The 15,307-nt window shown below is 43.2% G+C and overlaps 1 protein-coding gene across 1 annotated transcript in view; it reads right to left on the bottom strand.

Annotated features, from left to right (window-relative positions):
- CCZ1 (CCZ1 vacuolar protein trafficking and biogenesis associated) overlaps positions 1-15,307 on the bottom strand; it is a 234,580-nt gene that overhangs the window by 151,925 nt on the left and 67,348 nt on the right. The window contains exons 6-8 of the mRNA XM_085629015.1: positions 15,033-15,107; positions 7,994-8,041; positions 4,385-4,468 (exon numbers count right to left, since the gene is read on the bottom strand). Of these exons, the coding sequence (XP_085485141.1) occupies positions 4,385-4,468; positions 7,994-8,041; positions 15,033-15,107 (207 nt within the window). The remainder of the gene's footprint in view (positions 1-4,384; positions 4,469-7,993; positions 8,042-15,032; positions 15,108-15,307) is intronic.

Here is a 15,307-nt window from a genome sequence, read left to right as displayed (position 1 = left end):
TTGACGAATCCTCGCGAAATTTTCAAAACTAATGGGGCGCTCCGTTCAGCTCCTACCCTGAAAGTCTCGGGGTAATTCGTCAAGTAGGGGCCGAGAAAAAAGGGGGGTCCCAAAACGCGTTTTCCCCATGCATTTTCCCATAGGACCTTTAGACACAGCTACAGCCCGAACGGCTGAACAGAATTACTTGAAATTTGGCAGAGAGGTAGCCATAAGGTCAAGGAAGTGCCTTTTGCAGGTCTGGTGTAAATCTGTTCAGTATTTCCTGAGAAAATAGCATTTAAGAGCATATCAAGGTGCGCGCACCGTGCGCGCACTGTGCGAGCACCCTAACGTGCGCGAGCGTAATTCTGATTGGTGGTTACATGTTAGTCAACGTTCGAATCGGTCGAAATCAGAAAGTGTCGGCCGCCATTTTGTTTGTTTTCAGTGCGAGAGTGAAAAAGGAAGGTGGCGAACGTGAAAACGGGGCAGGGTAGAGAGTTCCTGACCCCCTAGCCTTTGTCAGGGGGTCCCTGAAGGACCCCGAAGGCAGAAAAAAAGATTTTTTTTTTTTTTTAAAAATCACGGGGGTGCGCGCACGATGAAAACCAAAAAAAAAAAAAAACATTTTTAATACGTAGTTTATTGTAAAATGAATATATAAAAAAATAATAATACGTAAATAAATTAGCATTTAAAAAACCGTACAAATTCACTGAAAAAACCATAGGTTTCACACACGTTATAGTTAGGAATTAGCATTTAAAAAACCTTGCAAATTCACTTAAAAAACCATAGGTTTCACACATGTTATAGTTAGGTGGATATTTCACTCGTAAAAAACCAATGAAATTCCCCCGTTATAGTTAGTTCAGATAACTATAACTCGCGCGACCGCCACTCTATCACAAGGATGATGTCATCAGTGATGTCATGAGTGATGCCACTGACCATGTCATGAGTGATGTAATATGTGACGTCATGAGCAGTGGATTGCGGGCGCGCGAGTTATAGGTATCTGAACTAACTATAACGGGGGAATTTCATTGTTTTTTTACGAGTGAAATATCCACCTAACTATAACATGTGTGAAACCTATGGTTTTTTAAGTGAATATATATATATATATATATATATATATATATATATATATATATATATATATATATATATATATATATATATATATATATATATATATATATATATATATATATATATATATATATCAGGCTCAGTGGGGGACCAAAGGTAGTGCTCACTCAGCGACTTGGACGGCCGCTCAAATATCAGGCTCAGTGGGGGACCAAAGTTTTAAGTAGCACTCGAACTCGGCACGTTTTTTTCCCCAATAAAAAACATTTAATGGCATACACAGCTTTGCTTCCCAGTCTTTTACCGCATGCGACCGCAGCCTTACGCGTTTCGTGGCTTCACTTCGTCAGAGGCTGCAGCGGTCGAAGGAGCATGCCGGGCCACACCTTCCTTTTAGACCCACATTATACGCTGTAATTCAGCTGCTCTGTATGAGACGGTACATCAGGGTTGTGGGGGATGTAGTCCGTTAAATATAGTCCTTAGATGGATGCTCCTGGAATTAAATGCTGAGTACAAGCTCTCCATGAGCCCCGAGAACAAAGTTGTGCTAAATCCTTGTGCCGGGCTCCACAACAGATCCCCACAATGCTGGGACCCAGTGGCCCCCTCAACCTGGGGTGGTGCTCACTCAGCGACTTGGACGGCCGCTCAAATATCAGGCTCAGTGGGGGACCAAAGTTTTAAGTAGCACTCGAACTCGGCACGTTTTTTTCCCCAATAAAAAACATTTAATGGCATACACAGCTTTGCTTCCCAGTCTTTTACCGCATGCGACCGCAGCCTTACGCGTTTCGTGGCTTCACTTCGTCAGAGGCTGCAGCGGTCGAAGGAGCATGCCGGGCCACACCTTCCTTTTAAACCCACATTATACGCTGTAATTCAGCTGCTCTGTATGAGACGGTACATCAGGGTTGTGGGGGATGTAGTCCGTTAAATATAGTCCTTAGATGGATGCTCCTGGAATTAAATGCTGAGTACAAGCTCTCCATGAGCCCCGAGAACAAAGTTGTGCTAAATCCTTGTGCCGGGCTCCACAACAGATCCCCACAATGCTGGGACCCAGTGGCCCCCTCAACCGCTGCAGCCTCTGACGAAGTGAAGCCACGAAACGCGTAAGGCTGCGGTCGTATGCGGTAAAAGACTGGGAAGCAAAGCTGTGTATGCCATTAAATGTTTTTTATTGGGGAAAAAAACGTGCCGAGTTCGAGTGCTACTTAAAACTTTGGTCCCCCACTGAGCCCGATATATATATATATATATATATATACATATACACATATATACACACACACACACACACACACACATAGCAAGACACATGGACAAATAGATTTATATAGATGTCACACACACACTGGTTAAATACAAATCTATATTTTTGAACGCTCTTTCTAAAGGCTGTGGGATTAGCTAGCAAAGAGTACTGAGATGTGGCAGTAGTTCCTCTTTTAGGACTACTACTTTGTCTCCAAGGGGGAGCTCTTTACATACGATTCCCTTTCAGCAGGCTCAAGAAATTGAGTAGGGGGTGAAATTAGACCATTTTCAATATCTATCTTAACCAGCGTTGAGGGTAACTCCTATCATTAGGGTAAAAAAGTACAGACAGCTTAACTACAGTGTCAGTGAACAAAAGCACAATGAAAGCGATCGACCTTGGGTCTGGCTCTCCCACTATAGATAATACTGCTCAAGTACAAGGCTGGTATTTACTTACAGCACCCCAGCCTATGCCTCTTTAAACTTGGCAAAAAATCTCTCGGCTCAACCTGCTACAATCTACACGTGCAGTCAGGCGTTCTATAAACAGCAGCAGCATCAAACTAATTAGTCAAGGATACAAATCCTACACCCTCATACTCATTTCTTGGTAACTGCTTTTGTATACTTCTCCCCACTGTTTTGTTTTGCACATTTAACAATAATGAAGCCCTCTTGACAAAGTCAGTATGCTGGAAGCGTAATTGTATTTCTCCTGCTTCTCTGATCCTTTCTAGAGATGAATGTAGCTGAACTCTATTTAGCTCTGCTATATACATACAGACGCTTCCACCAAGTGCCACGAGGGAAAAAATGATCAATGGGTTTAGGAACTCATAAAAGGGGTGATGGCTGTTGAGACTAGACCTATTGTGTGTGGGAGATAAAACCAGACAACCCATGCTTACGTTCTGGGCCCACTTGCGGAGTGATATTTTGCCCTATCTTCTGGGAGACCATTATGCCCTTTCCTCCTCCTTCTGGTGGTAAAAAGAGTGATACAGTACACTGATGCCATGTTCTTCTATAGTAGGTAGAAGCATGGGCTGGACAGGTAGCCACAGAATAATTAAAGTGATGTGCAGAGCAAGAGAAGCACTTGTACAACTAGTTAGAGAAACTTGAGACACTCCGCTGGGTGTGACATGGCTCATAACCATTTTGATCTCTTTTGCCTTTAAAGGGAAGTCTTTAGGGCAAATATCAGGATGATATTGCTTCTAATAATCACCAGCAAACGCTTCAGAGTAAGACAACTATGCTCCTAGTATCACTGTTTGAGAAGTTTGTGATTGGCTTCGGAAGCAAGATCGCAGAATTATCCAGACATGTGCCCATTGTTCCCTGCTAAATTTTCAGAGTGTTTACCCTCATAATCACTTGGACGAAAGCAACATTATAGGTACTTACACTGAATTATAGCTCAGGGAGGTCTCACGTACAGCTGCAACTAAATGGAGCTGGGAGTGCATTTCTCCTCGAAACTCAATCTCACTTGGTGTCTCTACTTACTCTCACTGTTTAGACTATCCATTCTGACTACTTACTTGCACTAGGTGGATGATGCCAACAAACCCTCCAACCCCAAAATGCAGATACAAACATCGTAATTTAATTCATTACACTATCCATGGTGTTTACATCATAAAATGTCTGGGTAGCCTTTGTGTATTAAAAAAATCTCTCACATCTTCCTTTACTCTAGATCAGCCTTACAAAAGAATATAGGGAGAATGGTTTCCCATTTCACTGGAACGCACAAGCACTCCTTCCTTGACAGAAGTCAAGAAGTGCTGTTGAAAACCATGCAACCAAACAAATCATAATCTTGAGTGATTATTGCATCCTAGAATTTAATTTTAACCACAGCTGTGCTAAGGTGCCCAAATTCTGCCAATCATTTTCCTATGGCTACTTCACTGTGTACCCTGCCATTTATGAATTAAAAAATTGTCACATTCAGTTAGAAGACATTAACTTCAAGCTAAAGAGAAGGAAGGCAAAGCAGCAGAACCAAAAGAAAGTAAATATTGTTTTTTCTCACCCGATGGAAGAATTTCTCTAATCTGTTCTTCAGGACTTCGACTCCTCCATACTCCATAGTTTTCTGAAAAGTCCCATTGAATAGCTGAAGAAAAACAAGACTAAATGAAGTTACGAGATGGTACCACAAAAGTGTTGTTCCATTCAAACGTTCTTAATAGTAGACACAAGACTGAATTGTATCCTTTCAAGCGGAGAAGCTCATATGGTGCACAAGGAGGATACCCAAAGGATTATGGTACTCAAGCAATGTCCCACCAACATAGTTCAGAAAAAAGAAAGAATAATACACTTCAGTAAATACTCTTGAGAAGCAAAATATCGGACCTTATTCATACCCGAAATCTTGCCTATTGACCATACGTTTCTCAAATTCACATACACCATCAAAGCTAAATAGCGTTCGGATCCCATGCTCGATCCCAACCACCACCCCTGCTGTTCCATTAACTAGGTTTTGGACCCTGTATATGAACCTGGCTCCAGCTCCTTAATTTTCCATCTCCATTATCTAAAAGGGTATCATGCAGCTGTAAAATAAAGATCCTCGTGCTAACTTGTAAAATATGGGGAACTGAAAAAAGCCAAGTCTTAAGTTTCTTTCCTATTAAGAAAAGGAATGGACGTTAAATCTAATAAAAAGGCATGATCAGCAGATTGCACCCTCTGATCTTGGGATACGCTTCGGCTGCCTCTCAGAAAAAGGATGTCCATCTTGTGGAACACTTAGACTATCATGTATACAGCTGTGAACACAGTGTGCTTCTGAATCAGAAGTCAATGGAGATTTCTACAGTGCTTGGAAACCTGATTGATGTGCAGGCAACTTAAGAATGGTACAAGCTGCTGCATTCTGAACAATATGTCGGGATTAGTTAGGAAGTTAGGCAGACCAGATAAAGGTGAACAAGTGGCAGTGGTACGACTTATCAGCATAGAGACTCAGCCTCACGCTCTTCAACATCTACATGGCCCACCTCGTCGTCATAGTCAGACAGCATGAGCTCAGCATCGTATCCTACGACGACGACACCCAGCTCATCCTCTCACTCACAAAGAACCCCGAAGACACCAGACTCTGCTTCCAGGAAGGAATGAAGCATATGGCAGCATGGATGAAAGACAGCTATTTGAAGCTCAACTCAGAGAAGACCGAGGTCCTCATCCTCGGACCCTGCACCTCCGCCTGGGACAACACCTGGTGGCCCTTCGCCCTCGGGAACGCTCCCACCCCTACAGACCACGCTCGGAACCTCTGCATCATCCTTGACTCCTCACTCTCCATCACTCTCCATGAACCGTCATATCAACGCTGTTGCTTCCACAAGTTTCAACTGCCTTCGCGTCCTCCGCAAGACCTTCAAATGGATCCCCCCCCCCTCCCCGACTGCAGAAGGACCGTCAGCCACGCACTCATAACCAGCAGACTGGACTACGGCAACGCCCTGTACGCCAGAATCAACAGAACTCGTGTACACAAACTCCAAACCATCCAGAACGCCGCAGCCAGACTCGTCCTCGGTACACCACGTCACAAACACTTGACCCAACACCTATGAGCCCTCCACTGGCTCCCCGTCGAGAAGAGTGTTACCTTCAAAATCCTCACCCACACCTACAAATCCCTCAACAACATCAGACCCAAATACTTCAACGAGAGAGTATCCTTCCACGTACCCAAGAGGAACCTCCACTCCGCCGACCTCGCCCTGGCAGAGGTCCCCCGCATCCGCAGAAACTGAACCGGCGGGAGAGCTGTCTCCTACATCGCAGCCAAGACCTGGAACGAGCTCCCTGTGAACATCAGACGCTCCCGACCCTGCACACGTTTAGGAAGGACCTCAAGACCTGGCTTTTCGACTGATCCGGAGCCACTCCGCCCCGCCCCCCCCAGCGCCTTGAGACCCTCAGGGGTGGGTAGCGTGCTTTATAAACCCCTGATTGATTAAGAGAAAGAGAGCTAGTGATCAAAGTAAATATCAACTATTTTTGGAAAAACTGAAGGGACAGGAGTAGAACCTAACGCAGCAGGCAACCAATAATCAAGATCTTGGTTGCACAAAGTTTTAGAAATCTAAAAGGTTTATTTATTCTGACCTTTAGTACCCAAGACATACATTTCATCCAACCTGTATGCACGATTTTTCAGATAGGCAGCCTACACTATCACACAGAAGTGTTTGACTTTGCTCTATCTTTCTATATGCTTAGTTCCTGGATTGCATCTGTGAACTGCATACTTTCAAAATAAATATTCAGCGACCCAATAGTTCAGCCAGTCTTCTGGAACCTCCTGAAACTTCACCTGGTAATTTATTTGCTGGTTCGTGCTTTTATATCACCCCATTATTAATGGTGTGGGTATTCAAATGTGTTAGGAATTTCTATTTATCTAAATCATACTGCCATCGTGGAATATGAAATGGAGACCTACATGGCTTTCTTCCTATATTCATCCACCAAGATTACTCCCAAGGATTAGCCCTGGATTTTCTGCTGCAGATTCTATGAAATGATTACCCCTATTGTTACACATTCTTTGCTCTACCAACTATGTCACCAATGGAAGCCAATGATAAGCTGATACACAAAAGAAAAAGGGTCTTGAAGAACACCAGCAAGTTTGCTAGCTGCCCAAGCCACATCCAAACCTGGAATCCTGCAAAGCAAATTGAGTTCACCTCTTAAAGTAACTCATGGGCTTGGTGGTTCCCAACATTATAAAATACATTCTAATGGTGCTACGCCATTCAGCAGACTGAGTGCTTCGTGGCTAACCATGCTTATAAATCACTTAGAAGAGGTCTTAAGGCACCTTTTAGGTCTTTATAAAAAATAATAAAGCTTTGTACAGAACACATGTAGCTGGAGGGTTTGAAGTGATGAATATCAACCTATTCGCTACTAGAGAATCTTTTAAAGATGTTTGTTAGAGTAATGAGGCTGTGTTCTACACGGCTAACCACTGAGGTTTATAGGCAACATAAATAAGATTCTACCACCCCTTCTTCTGAAAGAGGAGCACACTCAACCAATGTTTATTGATGGCGATACATTTCGGAATATAAGAGTCTGTTTTAGGTGATAAATACTTGCAATTAAAATAATCAAGAAAGAGTTGAAGAGTCACCTTTTTAAAAAAAACATTACATCCCAATGTATTAATTGACTGCAACTCAGCTACCTCTCCTATTAATTGCTGACTTTAACTTTATCTTTGACCATGTGCAGCGCTGCCTTTTGCCTAGGTTCACGCTATAGAAATACCATATACATATATACTTGAAAAGGATGTTTATTCTTTTGTTTCGAGAGCTTCCAGTATTATAGGGTTCTGTTTATTAAGGAGGGTCGCTTCAATAAACATACTTCTCTTTAACAATCCATTTTCTTTTTGAATGTTTCATCAGGGGTGTGACTTGTCTGAAGTCGAACAACTGCAAAATGTAGAAGTAATTCTAAGAAGTGGGTGAAACAGAAAAAGAGGTGCAACCAAGCCATACAGAAGATTGAAAAAAACATCCTTTTTGGCCAAAGTGCTCGAAATACGATATCACAGGTTCCCAGTCTCAATCTAGAGCAAGACAGTAATCACGAAATGCATTATTACCTTGTACATGTTGTAGCATTGTTGGAGGACTGAACTGTAAACTTTATCCTGAAAACAATGATCAGAAACAGTTTGTTAATCTTCAATGAAGTGCTTTATCATCATTTCTTTAAGTGCACTGATAGTTATTGTCTTTATAGAGTAAAAACACAGCACAGTATGCACAAACGATGATGCACTTACAAAGTTAGTGCAACAGACTTTCCAAATGCAAAGAACCAAATTAGAGTGCACAACGTTTTATCATTCATAATTGCTACTACAAATTGCTACCTGTACATCATGATTTTGTGAGTTGCAAGGCAAAGGGAGCTGACAAGAGACATTCCTCCCTCATGTCACAATGTGTCACTGTTCGTGACATTTTGAACGCGGTCATAGTAAGAGGAATGGGTTGCAACAAAGGCTGGAAGTGCTTATCCTGGTATTGCGGATTACGGTGCCACACATTTCTTTTTCCCTTCATTTGCTACTTTTCACAAAGAGCAGCAAGCCTATTTCTGCACTATTATTATTTTTGCTGCAGAGATTTTGTGACTTATTGCTAAAAGTCCTTTTGCACTGCAAGGAATCTGAAAATGTATCTCATGGCAAACGGTGTGGTTGGTCGCAAACCAAGTTAACACACTGTGCTGTGAACTGCCTCTTTGAGCAGAAGGTCCAGCATGTTACTTATGACTTATTTCTGACTAAATAACTTTCTATGAAGGGACACTTTGACAAAGGCACAACACAAGCTTGTCATAAAGTTTCTCCAAGGCGGTTGCAGTACAACAATTTAAAGATTCACCAAGTCCATGAGACACACCATGACAGATTTATTTTACATGGCATCTGAAGGTTTACTTGACCAAATGCACACATTTTATGCAGTGAAGACCGGAACCCTACTTTTCAATCATTCTAAGCATTGCTAGTGGTTCAATCAGTGAATTATAGCATTTATATTGCACATGACACTTGACCTCCCTATGCCTCTATCTCGGAAATCTGTTTCTGCTTCTCATCATAGCAGGGTTTCTTCTTCCTCTTTGCGGATAATGAACCTGAATGTGAGGTCGATTTTAAAACATCAGCAAAATCTGTATGATCTCATTGAGGATGAAGCCCCGGACATCCTGGCTATAACTGAAACATGGCTTCAGGAAGCTGACACTGCCATTCTCAATCTGGCATGCCCCTCTGGCTACTCGACGTACACCTTGAACAGAGCATCTAGAGGGGGGGTATAGCACTGATAGTTAGGTCTTGTTTTCCCTGTGTGTGGAACAGCCTTAAGATCGCTGGCTGTGAAAGTGCCTCCTTCAAAGTTTCTGTCAATCCTGAGTTTACACTGTCTGGGATGGTGGTTTATCGTCCGCCAGGCAGTGATGTGTTGTTTAGAAATGCTTTTTCTGATACGGTCGGTACGTTGATCACTGACTGCGCCAACTTTTCTATACTGGGCGATTTAAATCTGCATTTCGACACACTGTCCAGTTTGACAGCTCGTACTATCGCTTTGGACCTAGAGGCTTTTCAACTGCTCCAGCTGGTTTCACAGCCTACGCACGTCGGGGGACATACCTTGGATCCTTTCTTTACCAACTTAATTGAGGCCAAGGTCACTGCAGTTACCCCAGTAGAATGGTCTGACCATCTCCTGGTGTCTGTTCAGTGTCCTGTATCAGTGACTCTTCCCATTTCTTCAGCTAGACGGGTATTGAGGAGATCTTGGAACAAACTCAGGTTGGAAGACCTTCACCATCTTTTGTTGGTGGAGCCCTTGGGCCCATTGAACAATGTGGATGAAGGGTACGATCTCTTCTGCTCCTGGCTTACTAGGGCTCTGGATGCTTTGATACCCATTGTATCGATTAAGATCAACCCTCGCGAGTCTAGTCCCTGGTATGACGGGGCCTTACGTGCCTTGAAGGGAGCCTGTAGACGGGCGGAGAGGGCCTGGCGGAAGACCTATGGGGCTGATTTAAAAGCCGCATATGCCGCTTCGGTTAAACTCTACCACCGGGCCATATGTCGTGCTCGTGCGGCCTTCTATGCTGAAGAATTTCGGAACAGCACCAACCCGTCGAAGGCCATCTTCAAGGCGGTTAAAGATCTTATGGCCAAACGGACTATCTCTTTAGCCGAGAGTTCTGTTTCCCATTGTGAATCCCTGGCTTCCTATTTCTTGGGAAAGGTCCAAGCTATCTATCGGACCTTCCCTAGCATTGGGGTTCCGCTGGGAAGTTCCAATGAGGCACTACGTCAGATCGCCCTGCCTTCATTTCCCCCTCTCACCTCTGACGGGTTTGACAAACTTGCTCTGCAAGTTAAATCAGGATCCCCATCTGATCCGGTAAAGTCTGCTCTCTTTCGAGACCAGACCTTTCTGGGGCGCCCTGTGGTGCGCTCCCTTGTCAACCTCTTCCTAGAGTCGGGGGTAGTTCCAGCCAAATGGAAGCAGGCGGTAGTGTCTCCGATCATTAAAAAACCCTCTCTAGACCCGTCTAAGCCTGAAAGTTTTCGCCCCATTTCGCTGCTACCTTGGCCGGCAAAGTTGACAGAGGCCCATGTCAATCTGGCCCTGTCGGAACATCTAGCCCGGACCAACGCCCTGGATCCCACACAGAACGGTTTCCGTGCTGGTCACAGCACGGAGACCGCTCTCCTCGCAATGGTGGAATATCTGCGTGCTAGGTTGGATGCGGGTCAGACGGCGGCGCTGATATTGTTGGATCTCAGCGCTGCCTTCGACATTGTATCTCACAGCATCCTCCTGCATCGGCTTGAGGAGATCGGTGTCAGTGGTCTGGCGTTGCAGTGGTTCCGCTCCTTCCTGGACAATCGTTCCCTCTGTGTGGCCATTCCTCCCTTTTCGTCAAGTTTCCAGCCTCTGGCCATGGGGGTTCCGCAAGGGTCTTCGCTAAGTCCCACGTTGTTTAATCTTTACGTGAGACCGCTGGCTGATGTCGCGAGGCAGTGGGGCCTTACTTTGGTCTCATATGCCGATGACACTCAGCTGGCGGTTACCCTTAGCGGAGATGTCCACCAAGACGCCCCCAGGTTTCAGTCCGGTCTGAAGGCGGTGGCTTGCTGGCTGACAGAAAACTGTCTCCAGCTTAATGCCTCAAAAACAGAGGTGATGGTTGTTGGGAAGAAAGTGGAGCTCTGGGGCGATCAGTGGTGGCCTTCGGAGCTGGGCCCCACTCCGACCCCTGTGTCGGAGGTGAAAAACCTTGGGGTCTGGTTGGACGCTGGCCTTACCTTTATAGGACATACTAAAAAAACGGCAGCCTGTTGTTTTGGTCTATTAAGAGGCCTTAGACCAGTCCTTAAATACTTTGATGCCCCTACCAGACAGCTTGTAGTCCAGGCTACTATCATCTCTCGCCTGGACTACGCTAGCTCTCTTCTGGTCGGGGCCAATCAGGCTGAGTTAACGCGCCTACAGCGGGTTCAAAATGCTGCGGCTAGGGCCATTGTTGGCCTACCCAGATTTTGCCCGGTGGCGAATGTCCTTTGCTCTTTGCATTGGCTCCCTGTAAGGAAGCGTATTCTTTTCAAGGTCTACTCTCACAATCTCACAAATGATTAGCAAATGGCTGTGCAGTAAACAGAAATTGAAAAAACGTCTAAAAAAAAAAAAAAGCTGAAACTCATTTTTTCCCCATGGAGTCCAGATAAAGATTCTCCTCCTTGTGCCACTGTCCAGTCCTCATCCCACACAACCAGTCTGTCACAAACGATCCTAGTCCATGTTTTCTTCTGTTACACAAGGATAACTATGTGGCTGTTGTGAAGAAGTCAGTGTCATGAATAGAAGTACTGGAATCATCATGAGGGCATATTTGCTTACTTTGCTGTTAGATTTTTCTCCTTCACAAATGGTAGGAACTTCATTCACAGTTCAAAACTAAAAGAAAGGATGACAGCATACATTCTGTAGCTGCAGGCTTCACACAAACTCCTCACTAAGAACCTCTTGGGAGAAAGAGGACTCCTTGCAGGATTGTGCATCCAATGAGAAATGCTCAGAAAAGGCAGCATTTTAGCTGACACATTTCTGCAATTGGTACATGCCTAAGGACAGCATCCGAGGCTGCCTTAGGTCTGGAGGAATTAGCAATAAGTCACTGAGAAGGTTGAGCCCATCTTGTAACATAAGGCTTTTCTATTTATAATGCCATCCATCAAAATATAGTACCTTTTGCCCAGGGGTAAAACCATCATAAGTGACAAAGGGAAGATGTGACTTTCTAAACAGATATTAATTCCAGGTAAAAGTTAAGAGCTCATGTAATATCCAGATTGCAAGGTATATTCTCCACCAAGGAAACACAAGATCTAATTTGAAAAACCTGAAGAATAATTTCCTGGTCAAAATGGAATTTCTTCAAAACCTTACAAGAAAACTAAATATGGCCATTCCCAACACCAATCGGTCTCTACGCAACACTGAACAGGTATCCTTTACATAAAAGCGTAAAGTGCTCCAACCACCTTTGCCGATGTCACTGCAGCCAAGCAGGCCATTTGTGATACCATGAGATGTTGTGTGGTTTAGTAAGTTTGTGCACTAAAGAGACAAAATCCAAGCTAAGACATTAATGGAGAGTTGGTGGGTGTAAATGTAGAAGGCCAACAGTGTCATTAAACCTCCACATTCCGAAGGAAAAACACCTGCCTTAGCCTATCATGATAAACAGTAAAAGCTGAGAGGTAATATTTATATGAAAACAACTAGGACCCCTAAATGTGCTAGATGTATAAAATATTAAGAAATTATCTAACGTGTCATGTAAAGAGCTGAAAAATATTCAAAAGCTCAATGACAAAAAACAAAGCCATGTGATCTGATACTTGACTCAGCATAATCTTCTGTGGGTGTACAGATGACAGCATATTCTGGTTCTACCAGGCTTAGTTGTGTGTAAGCAGTCTAGATTTTTCAGGAACCTGGCTCTTATATTTAACAATGGAAGTGAATGATTAAGAAGCCTCCCATCTGGCTGAACCAAGAGATAATGGCACCTGAAGAAGTAGAGCACAAAACAAAATGTGGTCTGAAATCCAATCCTGCCACAGCCAAAATGGGACTATAAGGGTCATCTCCAATTTGCTGGAAGGTTTCACCTTCCTATCCTGTGGATCAGTGAAGTCATGGATAAATATGCCCCAACAAACCAGGTAAAGGACATCCCAGAGGAATTCTCTTCTGCACTTAGATCAGACACAACCGAAGACACCTTGTGTTGAAATCATACCATTCTGAGGAAAACCCCATTTGGTAAGAATTGACCAAAAGATTGTCTGTTCCTTCTCGCACCCTTCAGGAATGTCATACAGTCCGCTCAAGATGCCTGCTTCACTGTTGAGTTTCCCTTTCTGGTGAAAGCTAACAAGAGCCATAAGGCGCAATAGCCTCTGATACTGGCATGTCACTGTCCGAGTCCTACACTAGAGGAGGACCATTGTTTGTTTCAAAGAGGTAACTCTCTATGAAGGCATTAAGGTACTTCCAGAAAAGGATCACAGATAGCACCCAAATAATTACGTTTTTGACAACTATTTGCGATTTGCTGATGTTGGGACAGAACTCTAATTGCAGTGTGATGCACAGCAAGTGAACATCTTTAACAGTATTTCCCGGTGTCAGAAGGTTTGTGGCAGAATTCTCTACTTAATATTGAGTTCTCCTACTGGAGAATGAAGGATGGCATCACATAGAGAACTTCTGTAAATACCCATGAGCTGAGGGCAACTGGGAGGCACCTTAATGTCAGCAAATACTTCAAATGGAGAATCAGAGCTACAGTCACTGCTTTCGTAATGATGATAGGAAATTAGGGAATGGTCTACAGGCTCAAGGAGAATCCTCCGCAATGCCTCGAAAAATAAAACCAAAGTGATCTTTTGAAACTGGCTCGGATCATACAGATCTAAAATACGTCTGAGGTCCATTCTACTTTTGAGGACAATGAAGAACCTGAATTAAAATCTCTAAAACCATGGACAAGCCTCAGACTCTTCTATTGAACCAGAACCAACTTAATAGCTTCCAAGAACCGACAGAACTTTTAAGGAGGTACAAAGGTGCTTTCTGACATTTTAGAAGACAAAAACAAATGGAGGTTGGTGTTGAGATTGATTTTCCAACATTGTATTCAGCACCTATTGCTCTTGGGTGCCACAAGGCTAATCTTTCTGAACAAAGAAGAGTGAACCTTTCACTGGGATGGTATGGTGCTTTATCAATGCTGTGGATAGCAGTTAATTCCCCTGTTTGAGTCAAAACGTGCATGTCCCGTGTGATCCACATAAAGTAGCAGTTTTCCTTCAAAAGCAGTCTGGCTTTAACAGTTCTATATATTTGTAAAGCAGATAAAAGCCCATGAATATGCTGGATGAAATGAATTTGAAGGATCTTTCTCTGAAAATTCTCTAGGATTTCAACTGAGAAAAGAGCTATCAAGATTTTGCTATCAAAAGGCAAATTCATGACTCCATTCTGATTCTGTCTTGAATATTTCTCGGAAAGATGAAGTGTTGCAAAGCAAAATGAGTGGCAGTAATGAGCAGACATGATTGGCTAGGAGCAGGTAACTAGTGGGTGTGCCTGTGTATGAGGAAGGGGGGGTCCATATATATAGTTTTCTTTCTTTCTTAGAGGACATTTCTTGTCCTTCCTGCATTAAAGGCAATTTTTAACTATTTGGAAAAGAAGCACCACCAGATCAGCAGAGTACTTAATCCTCTACTTCATTACTAATTCTAGCTATTCTGTTTGGCGGAACCTAAAGAAGAAAGGGCAACTGCAATGCTCCACAAAAGTCACTACTGCCTACAAAAGGTCATTTATCACTGAAAATTCATGGTGGTAAACCTCAAGGGTTAACCACTCTACAATCTCAATATACAATACAACTACCACAGCTAATGTTTTCTAAATGATTCTTATTTAATATTCTTGTCTTCTTAATTTATATCGTTATCTTGGGCAAAGGGTATTTTAGTGTAATAAATAAATATGATCCCTTCAAATGTAATTGAGACTTACCAGCAACTCGTCCTCCTGATATTCCGCTGCAGGTTTTCCATCCTTGTTTTTTTCTACAATAGGATTCTGTACAACCTGGATGTGTAAAAGAGTAAATGACCATGGGACTTACTAAGATAACATAACAATAAAGTATCTATGCAAGTTATTAATAGGACGCTTAAGTAAATGAAGGAGAAAAAAAGGTCATCATGTTTTATGCAGCTTCTTCCTGCTTTCACTTGTGTGGTGACGTAGAGATCTCACCTTTCCAAACATCACTATTGGTAATTCTT

Source organism: Triturus cristatus, chromosome 10, assembly GCF_964204655.1.
Source record: "Triturus cristatus chromosome 10, aTriCri1.1, whole genome shotgun sequence".
NCBI classification, from domain to species: domain Eukaryota; kingdom Metazoa; phylum Chordata; class Amphibia; order Caudata; family Salamandridae; genus Triturus; species Triturus cristatus.
The sequence above is the reverse complement of the archived record's forward strand: the minus strand, read 5'-3'. Positions and strand labels throughout refer to the sequence as shown.